General features: G+C 40.9%; 1 protein-coding gene across 1 annotated transcript in view; it reads right to left on the bottom strand.

Moving 5' to 3' along the window:
- Positions 1-26,791, bottom strand: part of SPAG16 (sperm associated antigen 16) — a 947,700-nt gene that overhangs the window by 854,338 nt on the left and 66,571 nt on the right. Inside the window, exons 7-9 of the mRNA XM_090041227.1 lie at positions 13,837-13,954; positions 10,702-10,771; positions 118-269 (exon numbers count right to left, since the gene is read on the bottom strand). Of these exons, the coding sequence (XP_089897353.1) occupies positions 118-269; positions 10,702-10,771; positions 13,837-13,954 (340 nt within the window). The remainder of the gene's footprint in view (positions 1-117; positions 270-10,701; positions 10,772-13,836; positions 13,955-26,791) is intronic.

The raw sequence follows: 26,791 nt of genomic DNA, 5'->3' as shown, positions 1-26,791 counted from the left end.
AAAACATGAGAGGAAAAATGAGTAACCCTAGCACAATTCCTCAAGCAAAACAGTGAAAAAGAAAAGGAAAATAATTTTAAAAGTATATTTTAAGTAAATAAAGTGAAAATTTCATACCTTTGGATATCTTTTGCCCAATTGCTTTGTTGGATCTTTGGCTGGATCATATGGTGCAACTCCAGTATATGCAATTCTTTGTTCCCTGGCTTCTTGAACAATTTTTTGGGTGGGACCCTCTAACCCATCATTCATCTTACACTTGTGACCTGCTATAATATAAAAATGATTAAATTACATGAATTGTGTATAAATGTTTTAATAGCATGATAATATGAACAATATTCATTATATGTACATACAGATGTATGAAACTATGAAACTATGAAACATACACCTGTGTATGTCATATTTCTATACTTAAACAAACACGTTTACTTAATAATACCCTTAACATGGCACTTGAAACACCAATATGAAACATGTCTCTAAAATGATATTTTATCAAACTCACTGTGCTTTACGTGTTGGAAACACCAACCCTTTTAAGTACAAGTGTAGAGGTGATTACGTTTTAACTCAGTTTTAATGGCCTAGATTTCTTAAAGTTCTGCAGATCTTCATACTGACAACATGTGACTAACAATGTTGAAATAGTTATAAATAAGCTGAAAGTTTTGACAATTATGTGGGGGAAAGTCATAATTTTCAGCACTCAAAAATGTATGTCTATTAGGCTTGTTCAGATTCGGACTCGGACGATTTGAGGGACAGTGATTTGATATGGAGATTCAAATCACTGTCCCGAATCAATTCATCCAAATCTGAGTTGGAGATTCAGCCACCGCCAAATAGGCCAAATCTCCAAATCAAACAGGCCCCTTCCCCTACCCGCTCTCCCAGCCCTGTCAATGGCTGCCCTGCCTGGCCCCAGCTTCATGGGCTCTTAATAAATAAATAAATAAAAAAGCCCCACACTCACCTGCTGCTTCCACGTGGGGGGGGAGGGGGAGATCCCCACTGCCATGAGCCCCAAGAAGCCCTGACAGCTGCTGCAACAGCCAATGAGTATGGGGTTGTTTTTTTTTGGGGGGGGGGGGGGGGGTTTAAGGAACCAGGATGCTGGTGCTAGGCAGGACAACCACTGATGGGGCTAGCAGAGCAGGCAGGGGATGGGGCTCATGGCAGAACCCCCCACGCAGTGTGGGGCAGTGGGGAGTAGCAGGAATTGCCCCCCTGCCTAGCAGCAGCTGGTGAATGTGGGGCTTTATTTATTTTTTTAAGTGCTGGGACGCTAGGGACAGGCAGCGCAGTCATTGATGGGAGAGCAGGTGGGGGTCAGGGGGCACTTGGGGGACTGGGGTAGCAGGCAGGGAATGGGGCCAGGCGGGGGTCTTCCCATGGTCCCTGCCCTCCTCCTCCAGGCCCCCCCCCCGCTCCCTACTTACCAGCATGGAATCTGGGTCCAGCTCCCTGTTGCAGCGAGTGCGGACCGCCCAAAACTCTGAAGCTCTCCGAATCTTTTCTGAATCAATTCAGAGAGCTTCAAATTGATTTGGACCTTTTTATTGGTTTCCCAATTCGATTTGTATTTGGCGATTCAGCTGCCATATCTAGCCGAATCTCCTCCAAATCAAATCAGCACCCAACACTTTGCACAGGCCCTAATGTATACGGTTGGGATTTGGTCTTAAGGCAAATGAGACACGACTCCTCTTTCCTTTTCTCCTAGAGGTAGAGGTGACATTATATTTTATATACAGTGAGTGTGAATGTCTAATTTCTTACTCCAACAATACTTGAAAGTAACTAGCTGCCCACTGCATCTTATCTAACAATCTGCCAATGCTTTCAAACATAGCAAACAACATTAGTCTGGTGTTTCTGCTAAAATGATAAGCAGCGAGATGTTAGTTATTGCTAACATTTAAATTTCCATCAAGTCTTCACAATTTATGCTCCATAGAGATAAATGGGAATGTTTACAGTATTTCAGGTTCTCTGCACACTCAGGCAGACACTCCGACATTGGTTTGTATCTTCTTCACATTTGGAAATTTGACATTGCAGCCATACAAGGAACAATGTATGCATTGTTTTATCACTCTCCCAGGTATGTTATGTACACCTCAGAAAGAAAAAGCAGAGCACTGAATTTTAATGAGATTTGGGCTCCTAAATCCCTACTGAACTTCTGAAAATCCCAGTCTGAAACATTTCAGATACGAAAGGAGTGGACCAAAACAAAAGGAAACCAGGATGTACATTTTTAAACCCCTGTTCTTTGTAAGTAGTTACGCAAACAACTGGGTCATAAATTCAAGCAAGAAAAAAAAAGAAAAAGACAGAATGAAAGAATAAATCAAAACATAGCCAATATCAAACAAGGGACAAAACTTAATACAGATTATCAACTGTGAAAAAAGAATCCAAATCTTAACAGGCTAGCCTATTTTTCTAATGAACACTTTAGAAGTGAAGACCACTGCAAAAGTGATACAAATAACATTTCCTGGATTACTGCAGATTACAGAATGGTATTATTTCTGTGAAAAAGTTTCTCCTCACTCAATAACTGTCACCCACTAGCAGTTATGCTGCTCATGGGACATTGGGTTTGTTTGTGCTTGTGAAATATACATACTTATAAACCACCACAGAGCTATGAAAATTAAAGAGCTTTAAAAGTCAGTAACTGCTTGAAAGAATGATCAAATTCTAAAGGATTATTGTGACTATATTCCATCAAATTGTAAAAGCTCATGTTTTTAGACTTCCCATTCTGACTCACATGGTTGGAATAGGGTCAACCAGGTTCAAGTGTTATAACTGGTGCCTTTTAAATTTCCTTTGCGTGACATCCTGAAAGCAATTACATCAGATCAAGGAAAGGAGAAGCATGGTTAACAGACTTAGCAATGTGTTAATTCAACCATGAGGAGGGAAACTCATTGAGTTGAACTTTAAAATATAATTGGGTAATAAATATTCAGTTTCAGGTAACAGAAAATAAAAGAAATGTACTGAACAAGTAACAGTTTTATTGTAGGGTTTTTTTAAAGCAACTCTAATAGCAGTGCTCAGTTTCAATGTGTAGAGAATCCAAAATAGTGATTACTTAGAACTTTGGGGCAGACCAGCTGGTCTTTGTTCTGTTCTGTGATCTGGAACATAGGGTCCAGGTCCATGCCTACAGTCTTTGGCATTGTGGTTAAACAAATCAATAATGCATAATCATGTTTCACTGCAATTCTATTAGCCTTCCCTTATTCTAGGATTTTGGGTAGGGCATTCTTTTTATACAGACGGTAAAATGGGTTTTTTCATGAAAATTTTCACAAAAAAAGGTTGCAATTAAAAAACATTGTGAATTAAGAATGTCTTCATAGTTCTAATAATTTAACCTTATTGGTCCAAATGTTTAAAGGGACAATTATGAACAGTTTATAAAGGAATCATATGAATAAGTTTACTAGGAATATACAGACACTTAAAGTGTGTTAAAGCACTTTGATGAACTGATGCTTTTAACAGAACTTCCAGCTACTAACTACCATTCATTGATTTAGGAAACTTGAGAAGGGAAGCACAGTAATACCTAAGAAGAGAGGATAAACATCTATGAATGACATATGAACAGGAGGTTAAACATCATGGCCAACTGCAAGGACTAAGGGCACTTTTTTACATGTACTCCGGGTGTGGAGGGGACGGTGCTTTAATTAGAGCAGCTCCAAGAGCCACTCTAAGTAAAGTGCCACAGCATTCTGTGTATCAGCACCTGATGAGATTTAGTTAAAGCACCCCCACCACTATTTTGAAATGTGGGGACACTGATACACAAGACGTGGGAGACTGCTGGAGCATGGTAATTGTCATGTTCCAGCAAACTCGATTAATCAAGTCTATTCCAACACACTGTGATTACAGCACGTCAGAGCAACCTCCACACTTATGTACGGCTTAATTGTCCAGGTTTGCACTTTATTCAAAGATGATTTAGTTGTGAACTTCCTTTAGCAATTACTCCTCCATGGTAGATGTCTTCTTTGCTAAGTCATCTGACAGCAGTGCAACGGCAATAACTCAGTGAGTGGGTAGCAATATAAAATAAAAAAATATCAGCGATACATTGTCGAATGTGTAAAAAAAAATTGTGATGAACATAAGAACAGAATGAAAATGGTCTAAAGCTCTAAGCCTGACATGGTTCTATGATTCTTATCAACACAACACCATTTTCCAATTGGACAGCTGCAATAAACCCAGAAGATTTGAATACTACCTTGTAGAAACACAGGTAATATTTTCCTTCTCTCCATAAATCCCCTATCCTTATCATCCACACACTACTTTTTATCAAACACTCCACAACTCTGAAGACAAGCTGATTTTTTCTATGTAAATATATCAGCCTCTAGAATACAGAATTATTTGTCTTTATAAAATTAAAATAGCCATTGTATTTTCATGCAAAATCAAGTTCCCATTGTCTAAACACAATCATGTTTTTCTTTAAATAACTACTGATAAGCAATGTTAAAAATCAGAAAACTGAAGAACCAAGTGACTTCAGAGTTAGCTTGCATTTGTACCTTTAAAGTACCCATAGAAGAAACAATTATGGTTCAGGTAGTATGTGCAAAAGATCTGAGAAATAAGGCTGCACCTGCAGCACTTAAAGAAAGAAACAGGTTAAAGGCTTAAACCATCTTTGACTTATGTTTTATTGGAAATCTGAAATTTCCTTTCAGATGAGGGGGTTATCTAGAGGCCAACCTGATCATCTTTCAGTGCACATTATGGCCAAAGCTGGAGGAATTACAGAACTCCTGCTGCACAGGTGGCCAAAACAGTAGAGATCTCATAGAAAAAAACCTGGCTGCTCTATAAAACAGATGAAACCTTCCTTGGCAACATAGAAAGAAAAAAGTGATGTTAGAAGCATGCCTAAAATTAGTATAGGGACTGAGATATGTGCTATTCTCCAAAGCACAGAAGTTATATATATATGGCATGGCTACTTGTGTGTTAGAAAAATCTGCGGAGCTTGAGAACACCACCTTCAATCTCTACTGTGTTCCATCCAGAACTCCAGACAACCAGCATGCATCTATGAAGAATTAGAACTAAAAGGAGTAGTTGTATATATTTGCTTTTTGATTTTTAAAGGGATAGTATTCCTTATGAAAATGAATATGCCTGAACTACTAAATCACAAATGTCATTTGTAATTCAAAGGCAGTCTAGGGATTCATTTTTATAATATTATTAAAAGAGTTATCTGTAATTTCTTTAAAACTCCTTATAGATTGTAGAAGTAGTTATTGTTATTTCAGGTGTGAGATTAAGAGGGAGTTATTGGACAAAAGGAAGAAAAAAGGAAGGTACCATGCTTCACCTTCATGGTTTTCATTCATAAGAGGCCATAATGGCTCTTCTTTCAAATCCAAATAACTTGTTTGTTCTGGCCCTTAAGAGGATACTGAGGGAGCAAGAGTAAGACTTTACCCCATAATAAGTACCAGACATAGTCGCAGTTTTGCATTCCGAAATATACAAGAAGTGTTCATCTGTGTGCTCTTAAAGAGATGTGGTCTTTGTTCTTCCATTTTGTTTTAACGCAGAACCAAGTACATATGGGATTGAAGGCATCCTGAACCAAAGTGATGGCGAGCATTTACCTCTGCATAAAGAGGCTGAAGGATGGATTGTGCCTTCCTCCGCCCACAACGTGAGAGAGTACTCTATTGGCAGAATCTGGCCCTTAGTTTATGATAGAAATTCTAAATCCCTGGTATCCCATTGGCCGAATCCAGACATGCAGGCACATGCAGTTTGTGGCACTGCAAATTTGCAGTGTGTGGGCAAAATTCGCTACTAGAAAATCCCAGTACCAAAAAAAAGCTGTGAAGAGCATGTGCCAGTAGTCATGAAGGCTCGTCCTCCAGGGGACACCCTGGCTGCTGGCCAGAGCATCTCTCCTCCTCTGGTTCCCTGGCTTCTTCAGCCCAGCAAGAGCTAAGAAGAGTGGGGAAAATGGTAGTTTTCCAAAGCAGGGCATTTTCCCCATACCAAACCACATGTGCAGGGGCATGTGCACCAGGAGAAAAGTAGTAGCACAAATCTGTGCTGTTCCTTTTTTTTCCATTGCAAGCACACACCCCTGCATGTGGGACACACCCATTAAGTTAAAAATAGCAGGCTTTGTGTGTCTGAGAAGAACAATTTTGAAATCTTTAGGCATTACCTTGGGTATTTAGATGGAGATGATAACCCCCTCTTTACACTTGTAAATAAAAAAATAAAATAAAAAAGAGAAAAAAAGCTGTATTCTACTGAATCTGGCATACCCACAAATGGACTGAATGGCATTTACTCATCAAATGTAGGAGAAAGAGAGAAATGCTCTTTCCTCATGTTTGGAAAGAACAAGTGAAGCATACCAAAGGAAAAATGAGACATAATTTTGCAGCTAAGTTCTCACTACACTATTTATTTTATGTAGCTCAACTGCAACAAAATACCAATGTGAAAGCTGGAGACATCTGTCATCCAATCAAGCAAATACAAGCCTACAGAAGAACATTAGACACAACCTTAGGTAGGTAGCCATAGTTATTTTAATTTAGAATACATTAAAATGTCTCCACTCACCTTTACTATCAGGTACATAAAAAAGATTAAGCTAGCAAATATTCTGAAGATAATTTGCACCACAAAGTCAGAAAACAATTAACCAAAGATTAAACTGACTCAACCAAACTTTTCCAAGCATTTAAGAGTCTGCATTTTACCTTGCACTAACAATTGCACTGCATCTCTACAAACATGGATAAAGAGATAGACTTTGTAGCATACTCTAAAGGTCACAAAGATGTGCAAACATACGACCACTGAGAAAAAATATTAAAAGGAAAGAAAAAGAAAGGACCATGCAAAGAAAGGTTACTTGTCACTAATTTATAATTTGTCAGGATTGTTTATATAGAACCAGTACTTAGGGATATGCAAACATCTTGGGCTTGATCCAGTGAGCATTGTAGTCTAACTTACTTCAATGGGTATTAAATTTGGCCCCTTTGGGCAGCTATATACATGCCCAATGCCTGCTCCAATGCATGCTAATTAGCATGTGTCGGAGCAGACTCCATTAATCAAGTCTGCTGGAGCATACTAATTAGCACACTCGAATAGCCTCAGCATCTCATGTATTTAGCACCCCCATGCTTCAAAATGACGGGGTGGGGGGTGCGCTTTAACTAAAGCTTGTTCAATGAGCTGAACAAGCTTTAGTTAAAGCACCCCCACCAAACAAGTTTAACTCAAGCACCCCTTACTGCCATTTTGAAGCATGGGACACTAAACACATGAGATGCTGCAGGCCTCTTAATTACAGCTGTTTGCACACTCCACCCTGAAGCATGTGTGAAGAGGCCCTTAAGAGCCAACTTTAATTACTTAGTAATGCATTGACTTTTGGGCCAAAATAAAATGCTCCATAGTAAAAACAGGAATAAAAGAAGTAATGTCTTACTAAATATTGCAACACTGGCTGCAAACGAGTTCCTTCTTCCTAATTAAATATCCTTCATAAAAGCTCTAAAGAAACAGATTAGGGAAGTAGATATATTCTGGCAATTGTCTTAACAACACTAGAAAAAACCATCTCCTTTCACATTTTCCTTTATAAAGTACCATTTATGAAAAATGTATGACAAATAACAACCTGAAAGGAGATGGGCCCGTGAAAAATTAGTCAATTAGTTTCTTTAGAATACGAGCTTCTTCAAGGAGGTACCTGACACGGAATTGATGTTACTGCAAATATATAAACAAATTGCAGTTTACGACAGCCTTCCTGAACTATACATTAGATCTAGATGCCAACCACAGAAAGAAAGACTGCGTATATCTTCTACAAATCCAACAAACTTTCTTCCCGTTCCTCCAACAGACAATCTGACCAGCACTGAAGAATCCATTGTGGATATGCTTCCTGCTTTTCATCAAACCTCCAGTTGCTGAGCAGGTTCAAAAAGAAGTTAACACATACTTTCAAGTTCATCTAACTAAAGTGAATATTCTAGACCTTCTGCAATTTAGAGTTAGGTCAGGATCTGGAACAGATGGATGATTTCTGCTATCGCTAACTGGAGGGCAGACAGCTCATTCTCATTTGCCTGAACTACTCTGCAACTACAACTCTACAGCTGGCTAGGACACTGTGCCCTAATCTTGGTAGGTGGTAACTTGCCAGAGTAGCATCCTGTTTGGAAAGCACCAACATAATACGTCTGGACATGAAACTGTCAGCCCTGAAGTAACTACAACTGGTACAAAATGCAGTGGTGGACATCCTAAGCATCACAGGCTGCAGTGAGCTTATCAACTCCATTATTTACAATAGCTCCTTATTGAATACCATATTATAATTCAGAAAATATTGCAAACAAAATTTATCCAGTTTGTACCTATACATATGTTTCCCTCCTAAGATTTAAATTATGTTACAGTGCTCATAAACCACTTCAAGAGACAACAGAACATGCTACCTATCTTTCAACGTGCAACAAAAAGCATCTGAAAAAGATAGGAAATTTCCCACTGAGATACAAGTGAGACCTGTAGAAGTGCAATAAAATGTATGAATTATGGGAGTCTGTGGTGCTAAAAGATAATGAAATGAAATATCACTTGGAATATGATACATTGGATATGAGATAAATTAAGGTTTATATGTGCATGTGGGTGGCTGATCTGTTTAATAATTTGCACTAGAAATGTAAAGTGATATTATTTATTTATAAGTGTTCCTCTGCCTGTCACTTTTGCTATTATAAAGTGCTCTTGAGATTTTTGGAGAATAAACAAGTACTGTGAACAGCAGGAGAGTGGTTCTTGGAATCATTCAAACAACAAATGAAAGTATTGTATAATATGACTAGGAGACAGATGGGGCATCCATAATATAAAACACTAGTGCAGAAGTAGAACCCACACTCCAGAGCCTTAAGCCACAGCACAAAGAATAGTTGGATGTTACTAAACTTATCTTGTAAACCAGCATAAAAGAAAAACACCTATTCTCTATTTTCCTGTCTGCTATGTGATGAAGCAATGAGCATTCTATTTTCTGTTCATACAAATGTTCACACTTTTAGTTGTAGTTCAAGATTGCAAGAGTACAGTGGAACAGGTCCAGTGAATGCATTCCACAAAAGGACATCCTTTAAGGGGCCTCCAGAGTGTTTTGAGGAAAAAAATTGCAGCTTCTTGGAATATCAGAAATTATTATGAATTGTGAAAAAAATTGATTATATGCTACAAAATAGTGTTCCATTATACCAATATATCTGTGGTTTATTTATTTTATTGATCCACAGTGAACCTATTGGTTCAATAGATACTCACTTCTATACAAAATTAAAACCATAACTTAAACTAGTATACCTATAGTACACTGGGTAACATTACAGAACCATTGCAAATCCCTCCAGAAATGTAAGCAGCTATGTTCTCAATTAAACAGAATAGAAAAATATTAAAAACAAACAAGCAAACAAGTACAGTCTGGTCTACAGCTTGCTGAACTTTGGTTTTAGCAAACTGCCAAGGAAAGTAAATTCTTGGACCAGAGGGAGGCTGAACAAGAGCTTACAATTTTAGCCTGAAGAGAGCAACTGGGAAGGCTTCATTCAGACATCATTCTACGTTAGGAAACATGTCAAAGATTACTTGCTAAAAACTGAATGACAAAATAAAATATAACGCATTAATATATCCTCAGGTGAAAAGGATTTGGAGGACAGTTAAAAATTCAACATAGTATTAAATAAACTTATAGAAATACTTGTTGCCCTACTCCACCCCTATCCCTCGTTCATATACGGTATTTAGAAAGAGAAAAAAATTGAAGATGTGGAAATCGGTTCTTTCCAGACCTTGTTTTGTTGGGTTTTTTTCTTCAGGAGTCCAAAAAAGCAAAAAGCAGGGGGCAGAAATCATTGGGGGGGTTTCAAAGCAGTCCTATCTGCTTCCTATTCACTGACTAGCATAAAACTACTACAGTTTCTGGGGCATGATTCTTCCACATTTACACATGCAAGCAATCCTTCTTGCTAAAAGCAGTCTCATTATCTTTCATGGAACTACTCACAAGAGTAAATATTTAAAAGACATTACTGCAAAACAGAATCTCTAGCCCAGGGGATCTCAACCTTTTTCTTCCTGAGGCTCCCCCTTAGCATGCTATAAAACTCCACGGGCTACCTGTGCCACAACTACTGCCCGGCTCCCAAGCTCAGCCCACATGGCCCAGGGTGCAGTGAGTGGGAAGCTCCAGGATCCCACTCACCTGAGCAGCAGCAGGGCAGAGCCTCACCCACCGTCCCGCAGTGACACCCACAAGACAGAGGCTGTGGGGTCAGACAGGGCAGGCCAGCTCCCACCGTGTCTTCAGGACTCCTAGGGCTGAGGCAACTCCTCCACATGCCAGGCCAGACTTGGCAGACCTGCTTAAGCCTGCTCACCAACCTGTGGGCCACAGAGCCACAGCTGAGAACTGCTGCTTTAGTCCATAACTGTGTCATCAAACTAGCTGGCAAAACATTTGAAATGTAAACATTTCAATATACATATACAAAAAGCTAAATCACATCATAAGAAAGATATGCAACATTTGTATTTAAATGAATATTTTACCTCTTGTCACAGGGACCTCAATGGCACGCCCAGATTCTAAATTCTGTAATGTAGCTTGTAAACCTGTAACCTAAGGAATAATAAAAAAAGAGCAAGAGAGGTATTATGAAAACTTCACCTTTCTTTTTACCCACAATTACAGAAAATGATACAACACATACACATGCATAATTAAGCAGAAACTACTACATATAACCACCTAGTTACCCAACTCACTATCTGTTTAATTATAAAAAGATTTTAAATTGCTAATATCATTCTGTTCCTTTTTCAGGAACCTTGCCAAACATAGCTAATATTTAAAATATATATACGGCCGAACAATAAAATAGACAACTTCTGCAGAACTCTTGGTGGGAATTTTCCAGATTTATTGAAACAACAGAAACAGAGACATTACAGGGAATTGTGTTATCACCTTTTCACCATAATCTCTCACTGAATTAAAAGTTAACTTTATGACATAATATGGCAAACTGTTTTGTTACAATAAAACTGGCCATAAAATATGGTGTTGCACATTAAAGAATATTCATCATCTAGAAGTGTAGCATTTGATCATTTGATAATTCTACAAGTTGGGTTTTTTTGTTTGTTTGAAGACACCTTCCATTTGGTGTCAATATTTTGGCAACAACCCTTTTTCCTTTTGACATTTTCCTTTACGTAGCCTTTCATTCTCATTGCATCTCACCTTTGTTTATAGTTCTTTGCGTCTCCTAAAGGGACAGAGTGATATGTACATCAAGTAATATTAAAAAAAAAAGAAAAAAAGAGGGGGTCAGGGGAGCCAAAGATAGTGAAATTACAGTGAAATTATAACCCTAATTCTCCATAGGGAGGAAAAAGGAATGTGTGTGATACCCACTACTTCAGGAAACAGAAGTGTCAAGAGTATTCCACGTATAATATATACTGTCTAACTGGCTAGGACTGAGCTAAATACTTTGCAAGTTAGCAATGATGTCAGAAGGCCAGGCCCCTGACATACTGATACTACAGTGCTAAAAGGTATGTTTTGAAGTACCTAATGCTAATAAAAACTGGTAATATAATTCTTTAAACCTTTCTATTTGCTTAAACATGTTTAGTAGCATCTAATTTGCCTGATTAAACATATTTTGGCAATCATCTAAGCATTAAGGCTAGCTTCCTGTATTGTTACCATAAAGACCAATATATTACCAAAATTAAAGTACTTCTATTGTTTTGGTATAATTAAGTCATAATTCAGCTGATGGCTCATTGACAAATACACAGGCAAAATTATTATTACAAAGATGACGCTATTGAAAAGGCCCTGTTCTATGCCAGATGTGCATGACAGGAAGCCTGATATTTGGTGTCAGCCATAAAATTCTTCCAGTCCTGACTACACCACTGCTGAGCTGCTCAATCCTGCAAATCACACAGAGGCAGCACTGTCCCAGATCCAGAGCAGGCCACAGCTGGTTCCAGACCTGGGCTGTCCAGGCCAGGTCTGATGATCAGCTAATTAATTGCCAGACCCAGCCTCGACAGTACCAGGTTGGTTCAAGACCCTAATATGGTAGTATGATAGCAACATTAAGATAATATTAATTTGTTTTAAAAGCTGGTAGGGACTTACTATTTGAAAGCACAAAAACGGCTGAACTAACCTAACTGTTTCATCTGTCCTCTCCTGTACCAGTATCAGAAAACTAGCCAGCTGTTACTTTCAACCTGAATTAAACAGTTTAACCATTAAATGGTTCCAGTAGTTCAAACTTCCATTTCAAGTGGAATAGACTGGAAAGACAGAACAGTTAACAATGGATCATTCATCAAGCACTATCATTTTAAAGCACTTTAATTCTTTGACTATCTATCCTTAGTAAAGAAGAAAAATTCCAGGAGTCTGTAGTCATAGTTTTCTCTTGCTGATATTCTGTACATTTACTTTTATTCCCTGGAAGCACGAACCAGAACCCATTGTGCAAAGCATTGTAAACAAGAAAATAACAGCTTCTGCCCCATAGCGCTTACAATCTAAATATAGAATAAGAGGCAACAGGTGGACTCAATGAGACAATGATAATTAATGGTCCCCGTATACAGCAGCCCCACCATTACTATGCTTTTATAGTTTTGAAGTGATGTTGTAGCCATGATGATCCAGGAATTATGCAAGAAGCAAGGATTTTTGTGGGTAATAACGTTTATTGGACCAGCTGCATGGTTGGAATAAGGCTAGACAAGCTTTAATGTACGGCGTTCTTTACCAGTTGTGAGGGAAGAAGCTGGCACAGAAATGATTAAAAACTGTGTTGGGCTATGAAATTGGAGAAGAGAGATCCCCGGGGTAACAGATAAATAACAAAAGACAAGCTTGATTAACAGGAGATCAAAACGTATCAGAAAAGAGGAGGGTCATTATCACCTACAGTGCTAAGGAAGAATTTCAGTAATTAGGTAGTTTATAGTGTCATAAAGTTAATGCCAGTATTCTTAGTATCCAGCCAGCTTAATACCGTGTTGCAGTCTGGAAAAAGAAGCAGACAGGACAGTTGCATACATGCCTCTGTTTCCAAGAAGAGTGTTGCAGGCACCAGACCACGAAGGGCTACATAGCACAAGGCAGCTTTTTTCCCTACTTTAGGCTGATTAGAAAACCCTAGTGCTGGAGGAGTGCACAAGGCAGTTTTACCTGTTAGCTGCCACCACAGCCTCATGGCACCCAGAGAGCCATGATATCCCAGTTGAGAACTACTGGTCTACGCTATGGTGGTAGCATATATTGGGCAAGACACCCCCAGGCAGGCCCTGCCCATGCAGTCCTGCTCACATGCTTCAAACTCAAAAACATATTGATGTGTCCACTCTGGTGCTATTCCCAGCTGCAAGTCATAAGCATGCTGAAGACTCTTCAGTCACATAATGCATGCAGGCAGGACACTGAAAGGCAAATGTGATTTGAATTTTCCTTCCGCCCATATTATCCTAAAGCATTAAAGATTCAGAAAATAAAAGCATCAAGAGAACAAATGGTTCTAATGGTTTTAATAAGTCAAATGAAATGCAATAAAATAATCTTCTTTAAATTCTACTATAAAGAACCAATTCATTTATAAAAAGTATGAACCAGTTGCCAGATGTAGTTAAGCAGATTTTTACCTGCCCAATTGCTCTGTCTCTTTCCAAACTGGTTAGCATTTTCTGTCTCAGTACAGCCTGGTATTTTTCAGTCAACTGTCTTAATGTTGGCTCATATGATGCATAATGCGTCTTCAGTCTATGAAAAAAAGCCAAATTCATTCTGAAGGATGATTATGTCAAATCAGAGATTTCCATCAAAATAACATTTTTTTTTCCAAACACTAGAGACAAGAATAAAGTGTAGAAAGGTCACCACACAGGAGCTGGCAAATGTTATTCAACACACAGCCACCCTACTGTAATGCCAAGAAAAAACCCAACAAGAAATAGTTGTTCAGCATTAGGAACTATATTTCTTTCCACCAAAACCATTTTAAGAACTCCATGCAATTTTCAGCAACTTCCCCAATCTTCAAAGTGCATTAAATGCATTACATGAATTAGTCTTTATTAATCTTTGTTTCCTTCTTGTAAATGGACAATATTTCACTAGGAGAAAGAACAATGATCATAGAATTTGACAACCAATCAGACCCCTAACTTTGAAAAATCAACTGGAATATGACATTCTTTAAAAGTAATTACAGTAGACACTACATATGCTTAATCATATTAATAAGAAATTAAGCTCCTCATATCAACTCAGGAATCAAAGTATGAGACTACTCCACTGTAATTCCCTGGAGAAATCATTTAAACACAATACTTGACATTTAACAATTTAAAAAATGTTGTGTCTTGCTAGAATGTTGGTAAACAGAAATAAAAACTCATGGTATCTTGTAGTAAAAGACTAAACTTTAGTAAGAGACAGACTAAAGTTAAAATGCACATAACAGCAGTGACATATTTTCTTCTGCATCAGTTCTAAATAATGTAAGTAGGCCAAATTTTGGAGAGAGGTGCTACGACTTGGAGATGCTAACCAACTCTTGGGATTCAGCCCAATGCTTGTAAAAAGTTAACCAGTACAAAGATATGATTCTAAAGGCTAATCACTCTTGGCAGGGTCAATAAGTTATACTTGGATAGTGTACAGTGGCAGACAATATTAGCTGAGGGAGAGAACAAATTTCACTGCCAGCAGCTATTCCATAATGATCAAATTATGAAAATGAATACCAACAAAGAAAGAATCCATGGGTAATACAAGTATAATATTGGCTTATTTGCACCCATCGCATTATATCAAATTTCATGTATGAAAATCAAGATTCAAGAAGCCGTAAACACGGATAGAAACTTTAGTGGAAACTCCATCTGAAAGGCCCTAATCTCTGCACAGCATAATGAATTTGTAGTAATGAAATAATAGGTAAAGGAAAACCAAAGCCTCATGTGTTGGTTTAGCCATTAAAATATATAATATATAAAATACATTATTCCTAATCATTTGTTCTCTATTCCATTTAAATTAAGGAAAACGTACAACAAATAAAAATAAAAAAGGAAATTGTAAATCCTAAGGAGGATGTAGAGGAATATGAACCTAAAATCTGGGAATACCATGAAAATGATGTTTTAAGAAAATTAAACAGAATTTTTAAAATAACTAAGATATAACTATCCCCAAGCCCCTAGTGATTTTATCAGGTTACAGCCAAAAGAAGTTACAGAATTAGGGAAGGACCCATCGATAACAAAAACACTACCAGAAATCAGATGTTGATAGCTCATTGTTAGAAAATTGCATTAATAGGATGAAATAGGCAAGGGGACAACTTGTAATCTAATTATAGTTTGATATTCTTATATTCCTCCTTACCACAAACAGAAAGAAGAGGTATTATGGTATTTATAACCAGAACTCTTTGAGATAATCTTTGCATAATCGTACACATAAATGGAGTGGCCAGGAGTCGCTTTGATAATGGAGCTTTTAACAACAACACCCACTGGGGCATTCTTTACACTCTGTTCCTTAACATTGTGGATGAAAGTATAAAAAGGATGTGTCAGCAGCTTCCTCAGATTCATCCACTACCTTCTCAGTTTTGTCTTCCAATTAAAATTCCAAGGAGGAGGGAGAAGATGCATCAGAAATATTAATATGGATATTACTGAAATAGATTATGCATTTACAATTAAATCCATTTACAGTGTCTTATTTAACAGAATTGGTCACATAGTAAAATCAGACTCCAAAACCAAGTGCAAAAAGCATTGTACTAGACTCATGGTATTACCTAGTATTAGCACCTTGCTAAAATCAGCTGCTATCAGAATCAGAATATTAAACTATAACCCATGCATACAAGTTTAGGTTGATTCACACTCACCATGTGTGAATGTTAACTTACACAGATAGGACGACTGATGTGAAAAATCTATGACTACCGTCAGGAGAAATCCAAGATAAGATGTAGTAGGGCACTGCCCTTATGAAAATTATACATGAGTGCTTATACTTCATTTGCTTTTTTGCAGATGCAATTTGAGGCAATAATATTATTTTAATCAATAATTTCTCCCATTGGTTCAAATGTGTTTCATTAGATGTTCAAAAACTAAATTAAGCTCCCCTAAAGGTGAAGGACATCAAATAAGATGCTAGCTATTGCTGAGACCTCTTAGAATGTTTTTCCACTGTTTCACAGGCAAACACCGATTTGTTTTCAATGAACAATCTAAAGGACAATAGGACTGATAAATGAACCTTAACTGATGATAGTGACAGTTCTGAGAGCTTATGCTGCAGCTAATACTCAATAGCATACTCAATATGCTACATCCTGGAGTGGCAGAATATATTGCTGTTGTGTTCTCAAAGTATAATACTTTCATATTTTAAATTGTAAGACTCCTCAATTGAATCTTCCTTTTAGTTAAACTAATCTTCTGAATATCTGTGAAACAAGTCTGTGTTAGAACCCACTGCCCACACAGTGAGAGTTGGAGAAGCCTATGCCGAGATGATACATTCAACCATTTTTGAGTCAGGAGATTTGAAGTGTCAAAGGACACATGATAGATTCTTGCTGAGAAATGAAGCAGATCTGTGAACCATTCCTGCTTAGTCTATACTGGTGCAACAGGAATCATTTCAATCTTTTCTTACTTTACTTTATTACCTTCTTATCAGCGGAGAGAAAAGACAGACATCAAGAGGTCATTAGCTTGCAGAGCTTTATACACAGATGATCCTACCAGAAGATCTCTTAGAATTATTGGGTGCCTATATATGTGCAGCGAGGCTGCTCCAAAATGCTGTAGTTACAGCATGTTGGAGCAGACTCAATTAATTAATTACCATGCTCCAACAGATACCAGCATCACATGCATCAGCATCCATGTGCTGAAAAATGGCAGCAGGGGCACTTTAACTGAAGCTTGTTTGACATGACACTCCAAGTGCTTTAATTAGAGCAGCTCTCTGAGCCACTCTAATTAAAGCACCGCCTCCGCACCACATTCCCAGAGCATGTGTATAAACACCCATTGTTTTCAAGGCACATTCATTAAATTATCGTGTTTCTGCTCAAGTATGCCAAACTATTACCCTTCCCTGATATATGCAAAGTTGCTGAGAATCTGTACTGCAGAAGGAACTTTCCCCACAGAAATACTACTCCTCTGTAAAGTCATGTGAAATAAGCATCTCCGTCTTTGTTTTTGTTTCTATATAATAACATTGCAACACTACCATCCATGACAACCTGAACAACTCAGGGATTGGGAGGGGTAAGGAAATGAGGTAGAAAAAAATCCAAACTACACTGAACTTTTTAATTGGATAGATTAGGCTGCATACAGAAATTCAGAAAAGTTAGTGGGAGGTTAGATTAAGTTAAAAATAGGCACCCCATCCAAGGTAAGTCGGCATGGGGGGAGCTAATGGCAGGGGGAAATCAGAGGGGCAAGTAGACTCCAGGGGGGCGTGCAGGAGAAATCGGAGGGATAAGTGGAGTTCTAAAAGGGGAATTTGGAGGTTGAACAGAGTCCAGAGAGGGGAATCAGGGCTGGAGGGTGATGGGCGGCAGGCAAGTCAGGTCCACAAGCAGTTTTTGGGGTCTGGAAGTGTTTGGCAGAATCAGGAGGCTTCAGGAGGCCCCACTGGGGCTCTCTCCCCCACCCCCTGAGTCCAGGGGCTATTTTAGCACCCTTGACCTCCAAACCTCCAGACAAACAACCCCTCTCAGCAAAGATACCCCATCCCTCCTGCCCCTTCCCACACCGGGACTTATATTCTTGGCTTCCAGCAACAGCAAACACTGAAAAAAACAGCACCAGGAGCAGCTTGCAGGAGGTGGGATTTGGTGGGCTGGGTGGGGGAGTGGCTGGATGGTCTGTGGGAAGAGGGGGGCATGGAGCTGGGAAGAAGGCTCAAAATAACTCAGAGCCAGGAGCGGGGAGTAGGAAAAGCATAGCCCTGGAGCTAGGGCAGGGATGGGCAAAATACAGCCCACAGGCTGGATCTGGCCCACCAGGCGATTTCATCTGGCCTGCAGGTGGGTGCCTACCAATTAAACTATATCCAGCTGTTTCTGGGCTGCCCTTCCTGTGCTCGCATGCGGCTGAGCCCACTCACTCCCGTAGGAGCAGTGCACATTGCGCTTCCACTCTCAGCCACAGGACAAAAATATTTTTGAAATAAAATTAAACTATGTTATAGTAGATGTTTGGTTTTTAGTGTATTATTTGTTTTATTTCCTAATTCCAAGGTGGCAAACCCACCTCCCAAAAGGAGTACTTCCAGGGACAAGGGGAGGGACTTGAGTGGAAAAGGTCAGGGATTAGGATTGGGACTTACAGTTCCAAGATGACAACCAGGGGGCAAGGCACCTGTCAAGGCTAGGGCCAGTGGCTGGCCTTTCCCAGCCCTTGCTCTGTACTGGGAGCTGTACAGAAGTTTGGCACAGTTAGACTGGTCTAAAAATGGCCAACCCTACCTAAGTTAGACTACCTTGCAGATCGGGTTAGCTTAGATTGGGTTGGCCATTTTTAGACCAATTTAACCTTTCTGGAACTTTTGTACAATTCACACTCATATCAATCCAACTATGGATCTAAAGAAAAGGACCACCTGGGTAAAATAAGTTAGACTGGGTGGCCATTTTTAACACGATCTAACTTCTCCTAACCTCCCTGAACATCTTTATGCACCCCAATTGTCTAGCTGGATGATGCCAATGCCCCACCTCAAACTGTTTTTTCCTAAACTATGTTGGATGTAGTATGGTAATTGTTAAAGATGGATTGTTTAGGGAGGATATTGAAAAGTACACCTTGAGAACATGCTGACACTTCACAAATAGCATCTTGTTTGGAATACTCTACTTTTGACCATTGTAAGCAGTGCCCAAGAAATGACAAATTACTGAAGATTTAAATTCCACCAGTCCAAGGGAAACAATGACCTCTTGGCAAAGTGACAGAAGCAGAGTGTGCATGACAAATTGTGGGTTTTTATAAATCTTACTTTTGACGATATATATCTGAACATCTAGGATAGCTTTTATGAAGAAAATCCTCTGAGTGGGTTTCAAAAGATGTTTATTTATTCATCATATGGACACAACCTTTTGAGAGAGTTCATTTGTGGGAAATAGCACTCTCCACATCTTCCTTTGAAGATACCTTTAATGATAAATTATTCAAATGGGGTAAACATGAATTCCTTGTCCCTCAGATGACCTGCTTATGTAGAAGTTTTGTTGACACAAATTGATCCATCAATGCAAAAATCGAGCTACTTATAATGAATGTATCCTGAGAAAATAAGGAACTTCTAATCAAGAACTGCACATAAATCTACTTAAGGAAGGAGAAAAATAGAGACCAAGGTCAGCATTTGGAAACAAAACCTTCTAAAGAAAGTTTCTGGCCTTCAGAACTTGTGATACAGGACACAACCTTCCAACTGAATAAGGAAGTAATTCTAAAGAACACTTCTGTTCCCCATGCTTAAAAATGACAACGGGGCACCTGAACTAAAGCTTGTTTGACCATTTTTAAGCACAGGGACTCTGATACATGAGACACACAAGCTGCTAAAATGCGGTAATTGCCACACTCTAGCAGACTCAATTAATAAAGTTTACTTTGAGGTGCTGGAATTCCAGTATGCTGGTGCACATTCTGTGCTCTTGTATAGGCACGCCATGCTTTTTAGTTAATGGGCATTAAAATAGACTGAATATTAAGCATTACTTAAAAACCATGCTCTTGAGTTAATGTACATTAAGACAGGCTAACACACATTTTCCTAGTACCTCACAATGGACGGGCACCTATCTATACATGTGCAGAGAATCTGCTCCAATGCACTGTAATTACACGTGTCAGAGCAGGCTCGATTGATCAAGTCTGCTGGAGCATGGTAATTAACATGCTCCAGCATACTCCTGCATCATGTGTATCTGAGTCCCCACACTGAAAAATGGCAGCGGGGGTGCTTTAAAGTGAATTCAGTAAGCTTTAGTTAAAGCACCCCTGCCACCATTTTTCAGTGTGGGGATGCTGAGATGCATGGTGCTACCAGCACGTTAATCAGAGAGGCTTTCAGAGCTGTTTTAATTAACGCACCCCCCTGCCCACCTGCTACAGCATGTTTATAAAATCGCCGGAGGTACTAGATTTAATGTGCATTAACTAAAGTGCATTCATGCACATATAGACACGCTCACATTCAACTTAAAGTTCACTAGAGACTGAAATTGGTTTAAAATGAGATGATTCCACTTAGCCATTACACCCAATGAAGACAGACAGTATTATTTGAAGAAAAGGAACTAAAGTTATCAAAAACAAGAGGTAATGGATATGTCATGTCAAGGGCTACATTTTTACTGGGAGAATTGCTGCTGCCCTGATATGAACTATAAGTCCACAAGAAAGAATGCTTGTATGCTATTCTCCTCCATGCCTCCCCGCCCCCTCCACCCCACCCCCATCTGGTCTGGTCAGGGAGTGGAGGAAGCTCCAGCTGTTGCTCCCTACCTTTTCCCCAAACCAGGGATTGCCTACTTCACAAAATGTGTTGAAGGCTTTGCCCTGCTGTTCCCTCTGTATCTCTGCCAGGAGCTGTGGACACCAGCTTTGAACATATCATGTCAGGATGAGCTTCCCTGCATGCGGCACTTGGACAGCAAGTAGGAGGGGTCAGCTGTAGGCTGAACACCAGGACTACTTCCTCTCCCAAAATGATTTCTAGCAGTGGAAATTTCTCAACCCCTCCCCACCCCTGAAACCCACCTGCTTGTGGTCATAGGACACTTGTATATGTGATAAAAATTGCCCCTTTTTACATTTTAATTGCGTTACACTTTACACATATGGTGTGTTGTAATTTAAATGAGCTTGTTGCAATGCAAAATAAACCACATAACAATGTATTTTTAGTTGCATTGATGCAAATTGCAACAATACAGCCATAGATCTGTCATGTGTACATGTGAAGTCAGCGCATGATGTGTAATAATCCCCTCTGTCCACCAAACGTCGCTTCAATTTTCAGGTATTTGTGTATAGTCTACTTTCGAACACCAAGTATAGTAGCCTGGCCCAACATGAATCAATCTTCTGGTCGGGTCGGATTATGGGTGCCCCTGCGTAAGGCAAAGAATATTAAACTGCCAGGTAGACACACCCACCCACCTACCCAGCATGGCCCTTCCCAGGATGGCCACCTGGTCTGTGCTGCTCCTGGCTCCCCAGGGGGTCCATGACTGCCAGTCACACCACAGGCCCATAACCCACCCCTGCAAGGAATATAAAACCATGTGACCACTTCATGCAGGTCGCTGGGAGTAGCTTCATTTCACACAAAAAAGCACATTGCGGCTACCTGCTCCAGGACTGCAGACAGCAGACAGCCCCAGGAAACACCCACCACCTGCACACATACCCCTGCCCACCCAGCACTGCCCTGCCCAGGGTATCTGCCTGGGCTGTGCTGCCCCCTCCCCAGGGGCATGGCTGATTGCCAGTGGCACTGCCGACCGAAAACCCACTCATGCTTCATGCAAGGAATATAAAACCACTGGGCCACTTTACGCAGGTGGCTGGGGTGGCTTCATTGCCCACTAAAAAGCAAATTGCAGAGGGGAGCTGTGCTCTACAAAGAAACTTTATGTAACTGTTGCTTTTTATGCTGTAACCAGTGAGCAGAGTGTTTTGAATGGCTTGGTGCCACGGAGAGGGGGGAGGGAAGGGTTCTGAGGAGTTGCAGTGAGGAAAAGAACCTTTGCCAATCCCAGTGACGAAGACACTGTGACCCATTGACCCAGACATTGCTCCTGGTGGGCTCCTACCCAACTGGCCGACAGACATCCTGACCCTCCAGAACACTGCCTGCCCCTTCCCTTGCATTGGGCCAGGCACAAGCCTTGGGTCTGGCATATATCTGAAGCTGCAGTCACCAGGGAGGACCATGAAAAGTGTCTTCCCTGGTAAAAATTAAAGCTCAGGTGGGGGCCGAGGGGCTTGCACACTAGAAAAAATGTTATGATGCCTGCATGCTAGAGCCTGGAACTGGACAACACCATACTGGTTTAAATGGCAAATTATGTGCTTTGTGATGGGCAAGACTCTGGTCAGTGATATCCAGAAGATTCCCCTGGTAACACAGAGGTATAATGTTGTGTGGCCCAGAAAGTATTTGCAGCCATAATCACAGCCAAATAGACAATTCCTTATTTGAGCCAATATACTTAGGACAGCCTAATTTTCCCTCCAATGTCATGTATTTGCTCACCACAGTCACCTCTGGAGTGGGATCTTGTTAAACCAGCCCTGAAACAAAAATATGTAAGAGTGGTTTTAGATGGAGAAAAGGGAAGACAATTTGCCACTGTTTGGACTTCAGGAATTGAGGTGATGTCGAAGTATGATCTGTCCACATTCTCTTCAAAATACTTGAAAATGAAACCTGAAGATGACATTTTATTCTGTTTGAAGTCTTCATATTGTACTATAACAGTCTATGCACTTGCTCATTATTCAGCAGAGTTATTTCTCATATGTGGACTGGTTCTGCTAATAGAAATCATCAATGTCTTCGCCTTCTTAAATTTAACCTATATTAACTTTGGATTATATTAAGATACCAGTACCTTCCTGGAATTTCAACCGAAGCAAAATATGAGAACTAAATAAAGAATGTTAGGATATTTCTAATTTATTTATTTTTTCTAAGTGTCCTAGCCGTAGACTCTCATGAAACCAAATAAAGTGCAAAACTAGAGAGCTTGGCAGTTAATGCTTTTTGGAAAAACTAATTCTGAAATCTGTTCTGTCTCTCATCTAGCTATTATTGTGAAAATACTACAGAGCCCCCTGAGACACTCTCTCTCCCAGGAAGGTTAGGCACCATGTATGGGTGCTAAATGCTGAGAAGACATCATGGCAAGAGGTGCACCTCTTAAAAACTAGATTATAGTCATGAACAGATGTTCATTTCTACCAGTGGAAGTTTCTGAGAATTTTCCACCAGTAGAAATCATTCTGAGTGAGGGAGCTTACAGACGTTCAGCTTGCAGGGACCCCTTCTCTTGCTCTCTCTACCTTCACAAGACTGGGGTGATCCTGATGTAAGGAAGGCAAAGAGAGCAGTGCCTGCTCCACTCCTCCCAGTCTCTGGTGGAAGTGAAGTAGTGGGGAAGGGCTCCCGCCACATTTCCCAGACTTGGGTTCAGGGAATGAGCAGGGAGCAATCTCCTCCACTCTGCTCCCTGTCTTTGAGAGTGGAACAGAGGGGGCACTGGGACAAAGCCACCAGCCTCTCTCCAAGACATCTAGTACCTGGCTTGGGGAAGGAACAAGGACCAGCAGGAACTGCTCCCATCTGTCCTGGACCAGTCTGGAAGAGGAAGGAGCAGTGAGGTCAAGCCCCCAGCCCTACCCAAAATTGTTTCACATTACATGTGAAATTTTTTTATGGCTGATTTGTCATTTTATACACGCATATATAGCACCCTTATCATTTATGCCACAATTAACATGGTAATCATGACGTGTAAATGAGGCCTTAGAACCCCCATGGGTACAATAGAAAACTAAGTAAAGATAACTTTTAGCCATCTGGTCTTTGCTGTTAACAGTTCACCCTGGCTAATAACAATACATAAACCTCTTCATATAATGTATGCATGCAGAGAAGAGAACATAATTCCAGATTATCTGATTTATTTAATCAGATAAAATATATTTCTGTTCTATATTCTGCCTAACTCTTGTATAGCACCTTTCTTTTGTAGATTCCAGAGCACTGGCCAATTTCAGAGGGGGCACAAATGCTCTCCATGCCCCTCTAGAAGCAGCAGCGCTTGGTGTCAGGGGGGGCACCAGCGCTCTCAGGAGGAGCACATGCCCCCCGGTGCCTCCTGCTACACGTCGCCTATGAAGCAGCGGCTGCTCCAGGGAAGAAGGCAGCTGCCACTGCTCTTTGCCTCTTCCCCAAACCAGCCACTGCTCACCTTCGGGAAGGGATTGGGGGCTTTAGCTCACTGCTCTCTTTCCCTCTTGGACCAGTCTGGGAGGGGAGAAGTGGGGCAAACTCTCCCTAGCCCCTTCCCCAGATAGAGGGCCCAGATTTGGGAACAAGCAGGTAACAGTGAGCAGATGCTCCTCTGTTTCACTCCCAGTCTCAGAGAGCAGAGCAGAAGCGAACCCCCCTGCCACACAGAACCTCTGGTGTGAAAAGCAGGCAGGGGGTGGCAGTGTTCCTTCTCTTCTTAAGCAGTGGGGGGGAATATTATTTGGTGGGGCTGAGTCCCAATCTCTGCCTCTGTCTAGAAATATTATTATACAATATGTGTATTGGGTCACACATAGGTGCTATACATGGTGTCACGGTAAAATCTTAAGTGTATGCTGACAACACAGAAGTGCCAGAACTGACATGCGCATTTGACTCTGTGAATGGAAAGTTCCGAAGCTCACCCAGCGCGTGCCCCCTGGGTGACCTGCGGGCCTGTCAGTCATTACTGACCTACTTTCCCCACAGGCGCATGCTCAGACTGTGTCAGCTTCTGACTGAGCGCATGCTCAGAAGGAACCTGACATGAGGTAATCGGACTAGAAATTTCCCTACGGAAAGCATTTTGATTGGCCGCTAAATTTCTAAAAAAGACTAGTGAGCCCCTCCTTTGGGGGGAGACCAGACGTAGCGTGTTACAGAGACTGCTCTTAGCGGAGACTGTCTCACGCTGTGGGGGAAACCCGCTTGAGCTGAAAGCACAAGCTGTTGCTACAGGGACTGCTCCTCAGCTAGGCCTCCCGGCCTATTGGTCTCCTCCCTCGTTTGGCGTTTCGTATCGTTCTTGTTACTGTTATTGCTATACTGATTTTTTGACTTCTGAACATTGGCACCGACCAACGACCACCAATCCGGATCATCCCTATAACTTCGATCTCAGCTTCTTCAGTTATCGGCTCACCTGGCATTCAACCTCGGCTTCTTCTACGACCACCTGATCGTATTACTGGACTGGCGTCACGACTTCGTTCCTCATCTCAACGTGTTACAGTTTCGTTCTGTTGTTCGTTTACCTCTACATGAGCTGTTGACAAGCCCTGGGACTTAAGGAGTGGACAGCCGCCCCTAGCCCTCCGGGGTTAGATAGCAAGGGCTCACTCCAGAACCCCGTGGGCCAACAGAGCCCTTCTGTTGTTTGTTTTCTTTCCTGTTTATTCGTAACTGTAACTGAAGAAAGAATTGTGCCTCTGCTTAAAAGCGTGAGTAAATAAACCCATCCCTTGTTTGGAACCATATGCTTCTGTGCCTCAGACTCCATCGCTGCTAATCCCACCTGTTCGTTCCAATCCGCCGCCACCCAGCCGCCAACCGTGACACCGTGAGCTTGGTTTACCAACTCCGGGACACGTCACAGAGGAGAAGCGGCTGCATGCTGAGCTGCACCAGGCACTGCGGGATGGTGGTGCCATGGTGCTGCTGCTGTTGTTGGCCACCGCAAAAAGTTGGGGAGGACTAAGCCCCGTTAACCATGGCCTTCCATCACCCCAGCTCCTAGGCACTGGGAGCCAATGGACTGAACCTGTGGCAAAGCCCCACCTGCTCCATACACTTGGCACTTTACTATGAGGAGCAAGTGGGTGCTTTGCCCACTTATTCCAAGGACAGCCTCCTCAGGCCTAGTTTCCAGCCCTGTGAATGCCAGAAGAATCTTGCAGTGTCAGGGACCAGGCTTGTGGAGCCTTTCCCTGTGCCACCTCTTCCCAAAATTAGAGACTGCAGAGAGGTAGGGAACAATGGATGCTATTTCCCTCACCTCCCAGACCAATTCCACAGAGGAGGGGAGGGGAGAAAAGCAATAGTACAAAACCACCTGATTCTTACTCCAGGGACTCTGGTATGAGAAAAGGGCATGCATCTGGCATACCTCTGCTCAGCTCCCAGTGTCCAATGGAGGGAGCAGTGGTGCCAAGCTCCTGCCTGTTTATCAAACTGGGGGCCCTGATATATGAGAAGCCAACAGGGTCCTCTCCTCCCATCCTGGTCTACAGGAAGGGCAAGGGGATCTTCCCTTTATGCCTTCTCCAGACCAAGTGATCCCAATCTCAGGAAAGCTCAGGAGCTTTTTCCCTAGCTCTACTCTTCCTCACCCCCAAAAAGTGTTAAGCTGAGATAAAACATACAAACATGCATTTTCCTGGGAGAGATTCTCCCAGGAACAACTTCTCAGTGGTTGAAGTTGGCTTATCTTTCTCCCAGAACTGCTATTTTTGGTCTGGAAGAAAAAGTATGAATGTTTTTACACAGAGCAATTCATCCCACAGAAACTGAACCTCCTTTACATGACCCAATATTCTTCAGTTATGCCATCAGGATACAAGAGAAACAAAGCTCTAACATTACTACTACAAAAGTCCTTAACCCTAATATAAACTAATTAAAACTACTTTAGGCATGTATAAATACTCTGTATTTCTAAAACGCCTATCTGATACACAACTGAGACTGTGAAGAGGAAAGGCAAAGGAAAGGAATAAGGTGGAATACTTTGGCAATTAT

This window comes from Crocodylus siamensis, chromosome 4 (genome assembly GCF_052110815.1).
Source record: "Crocodylus siamensis isolate JL-2025a chromosome 4, ASM5211081v1, whole genome shotgun sequence".
In the NCBI taxonomy this organism is placed as follows: Eukaryota; Metazoa; Chordata; order Crocodylia; family Crocodylidae; genus Crocodylus; species Crocodylus siamensis.
This window is presented reverse-complemented; position numbering and strand designations above follow the sequence as displayed.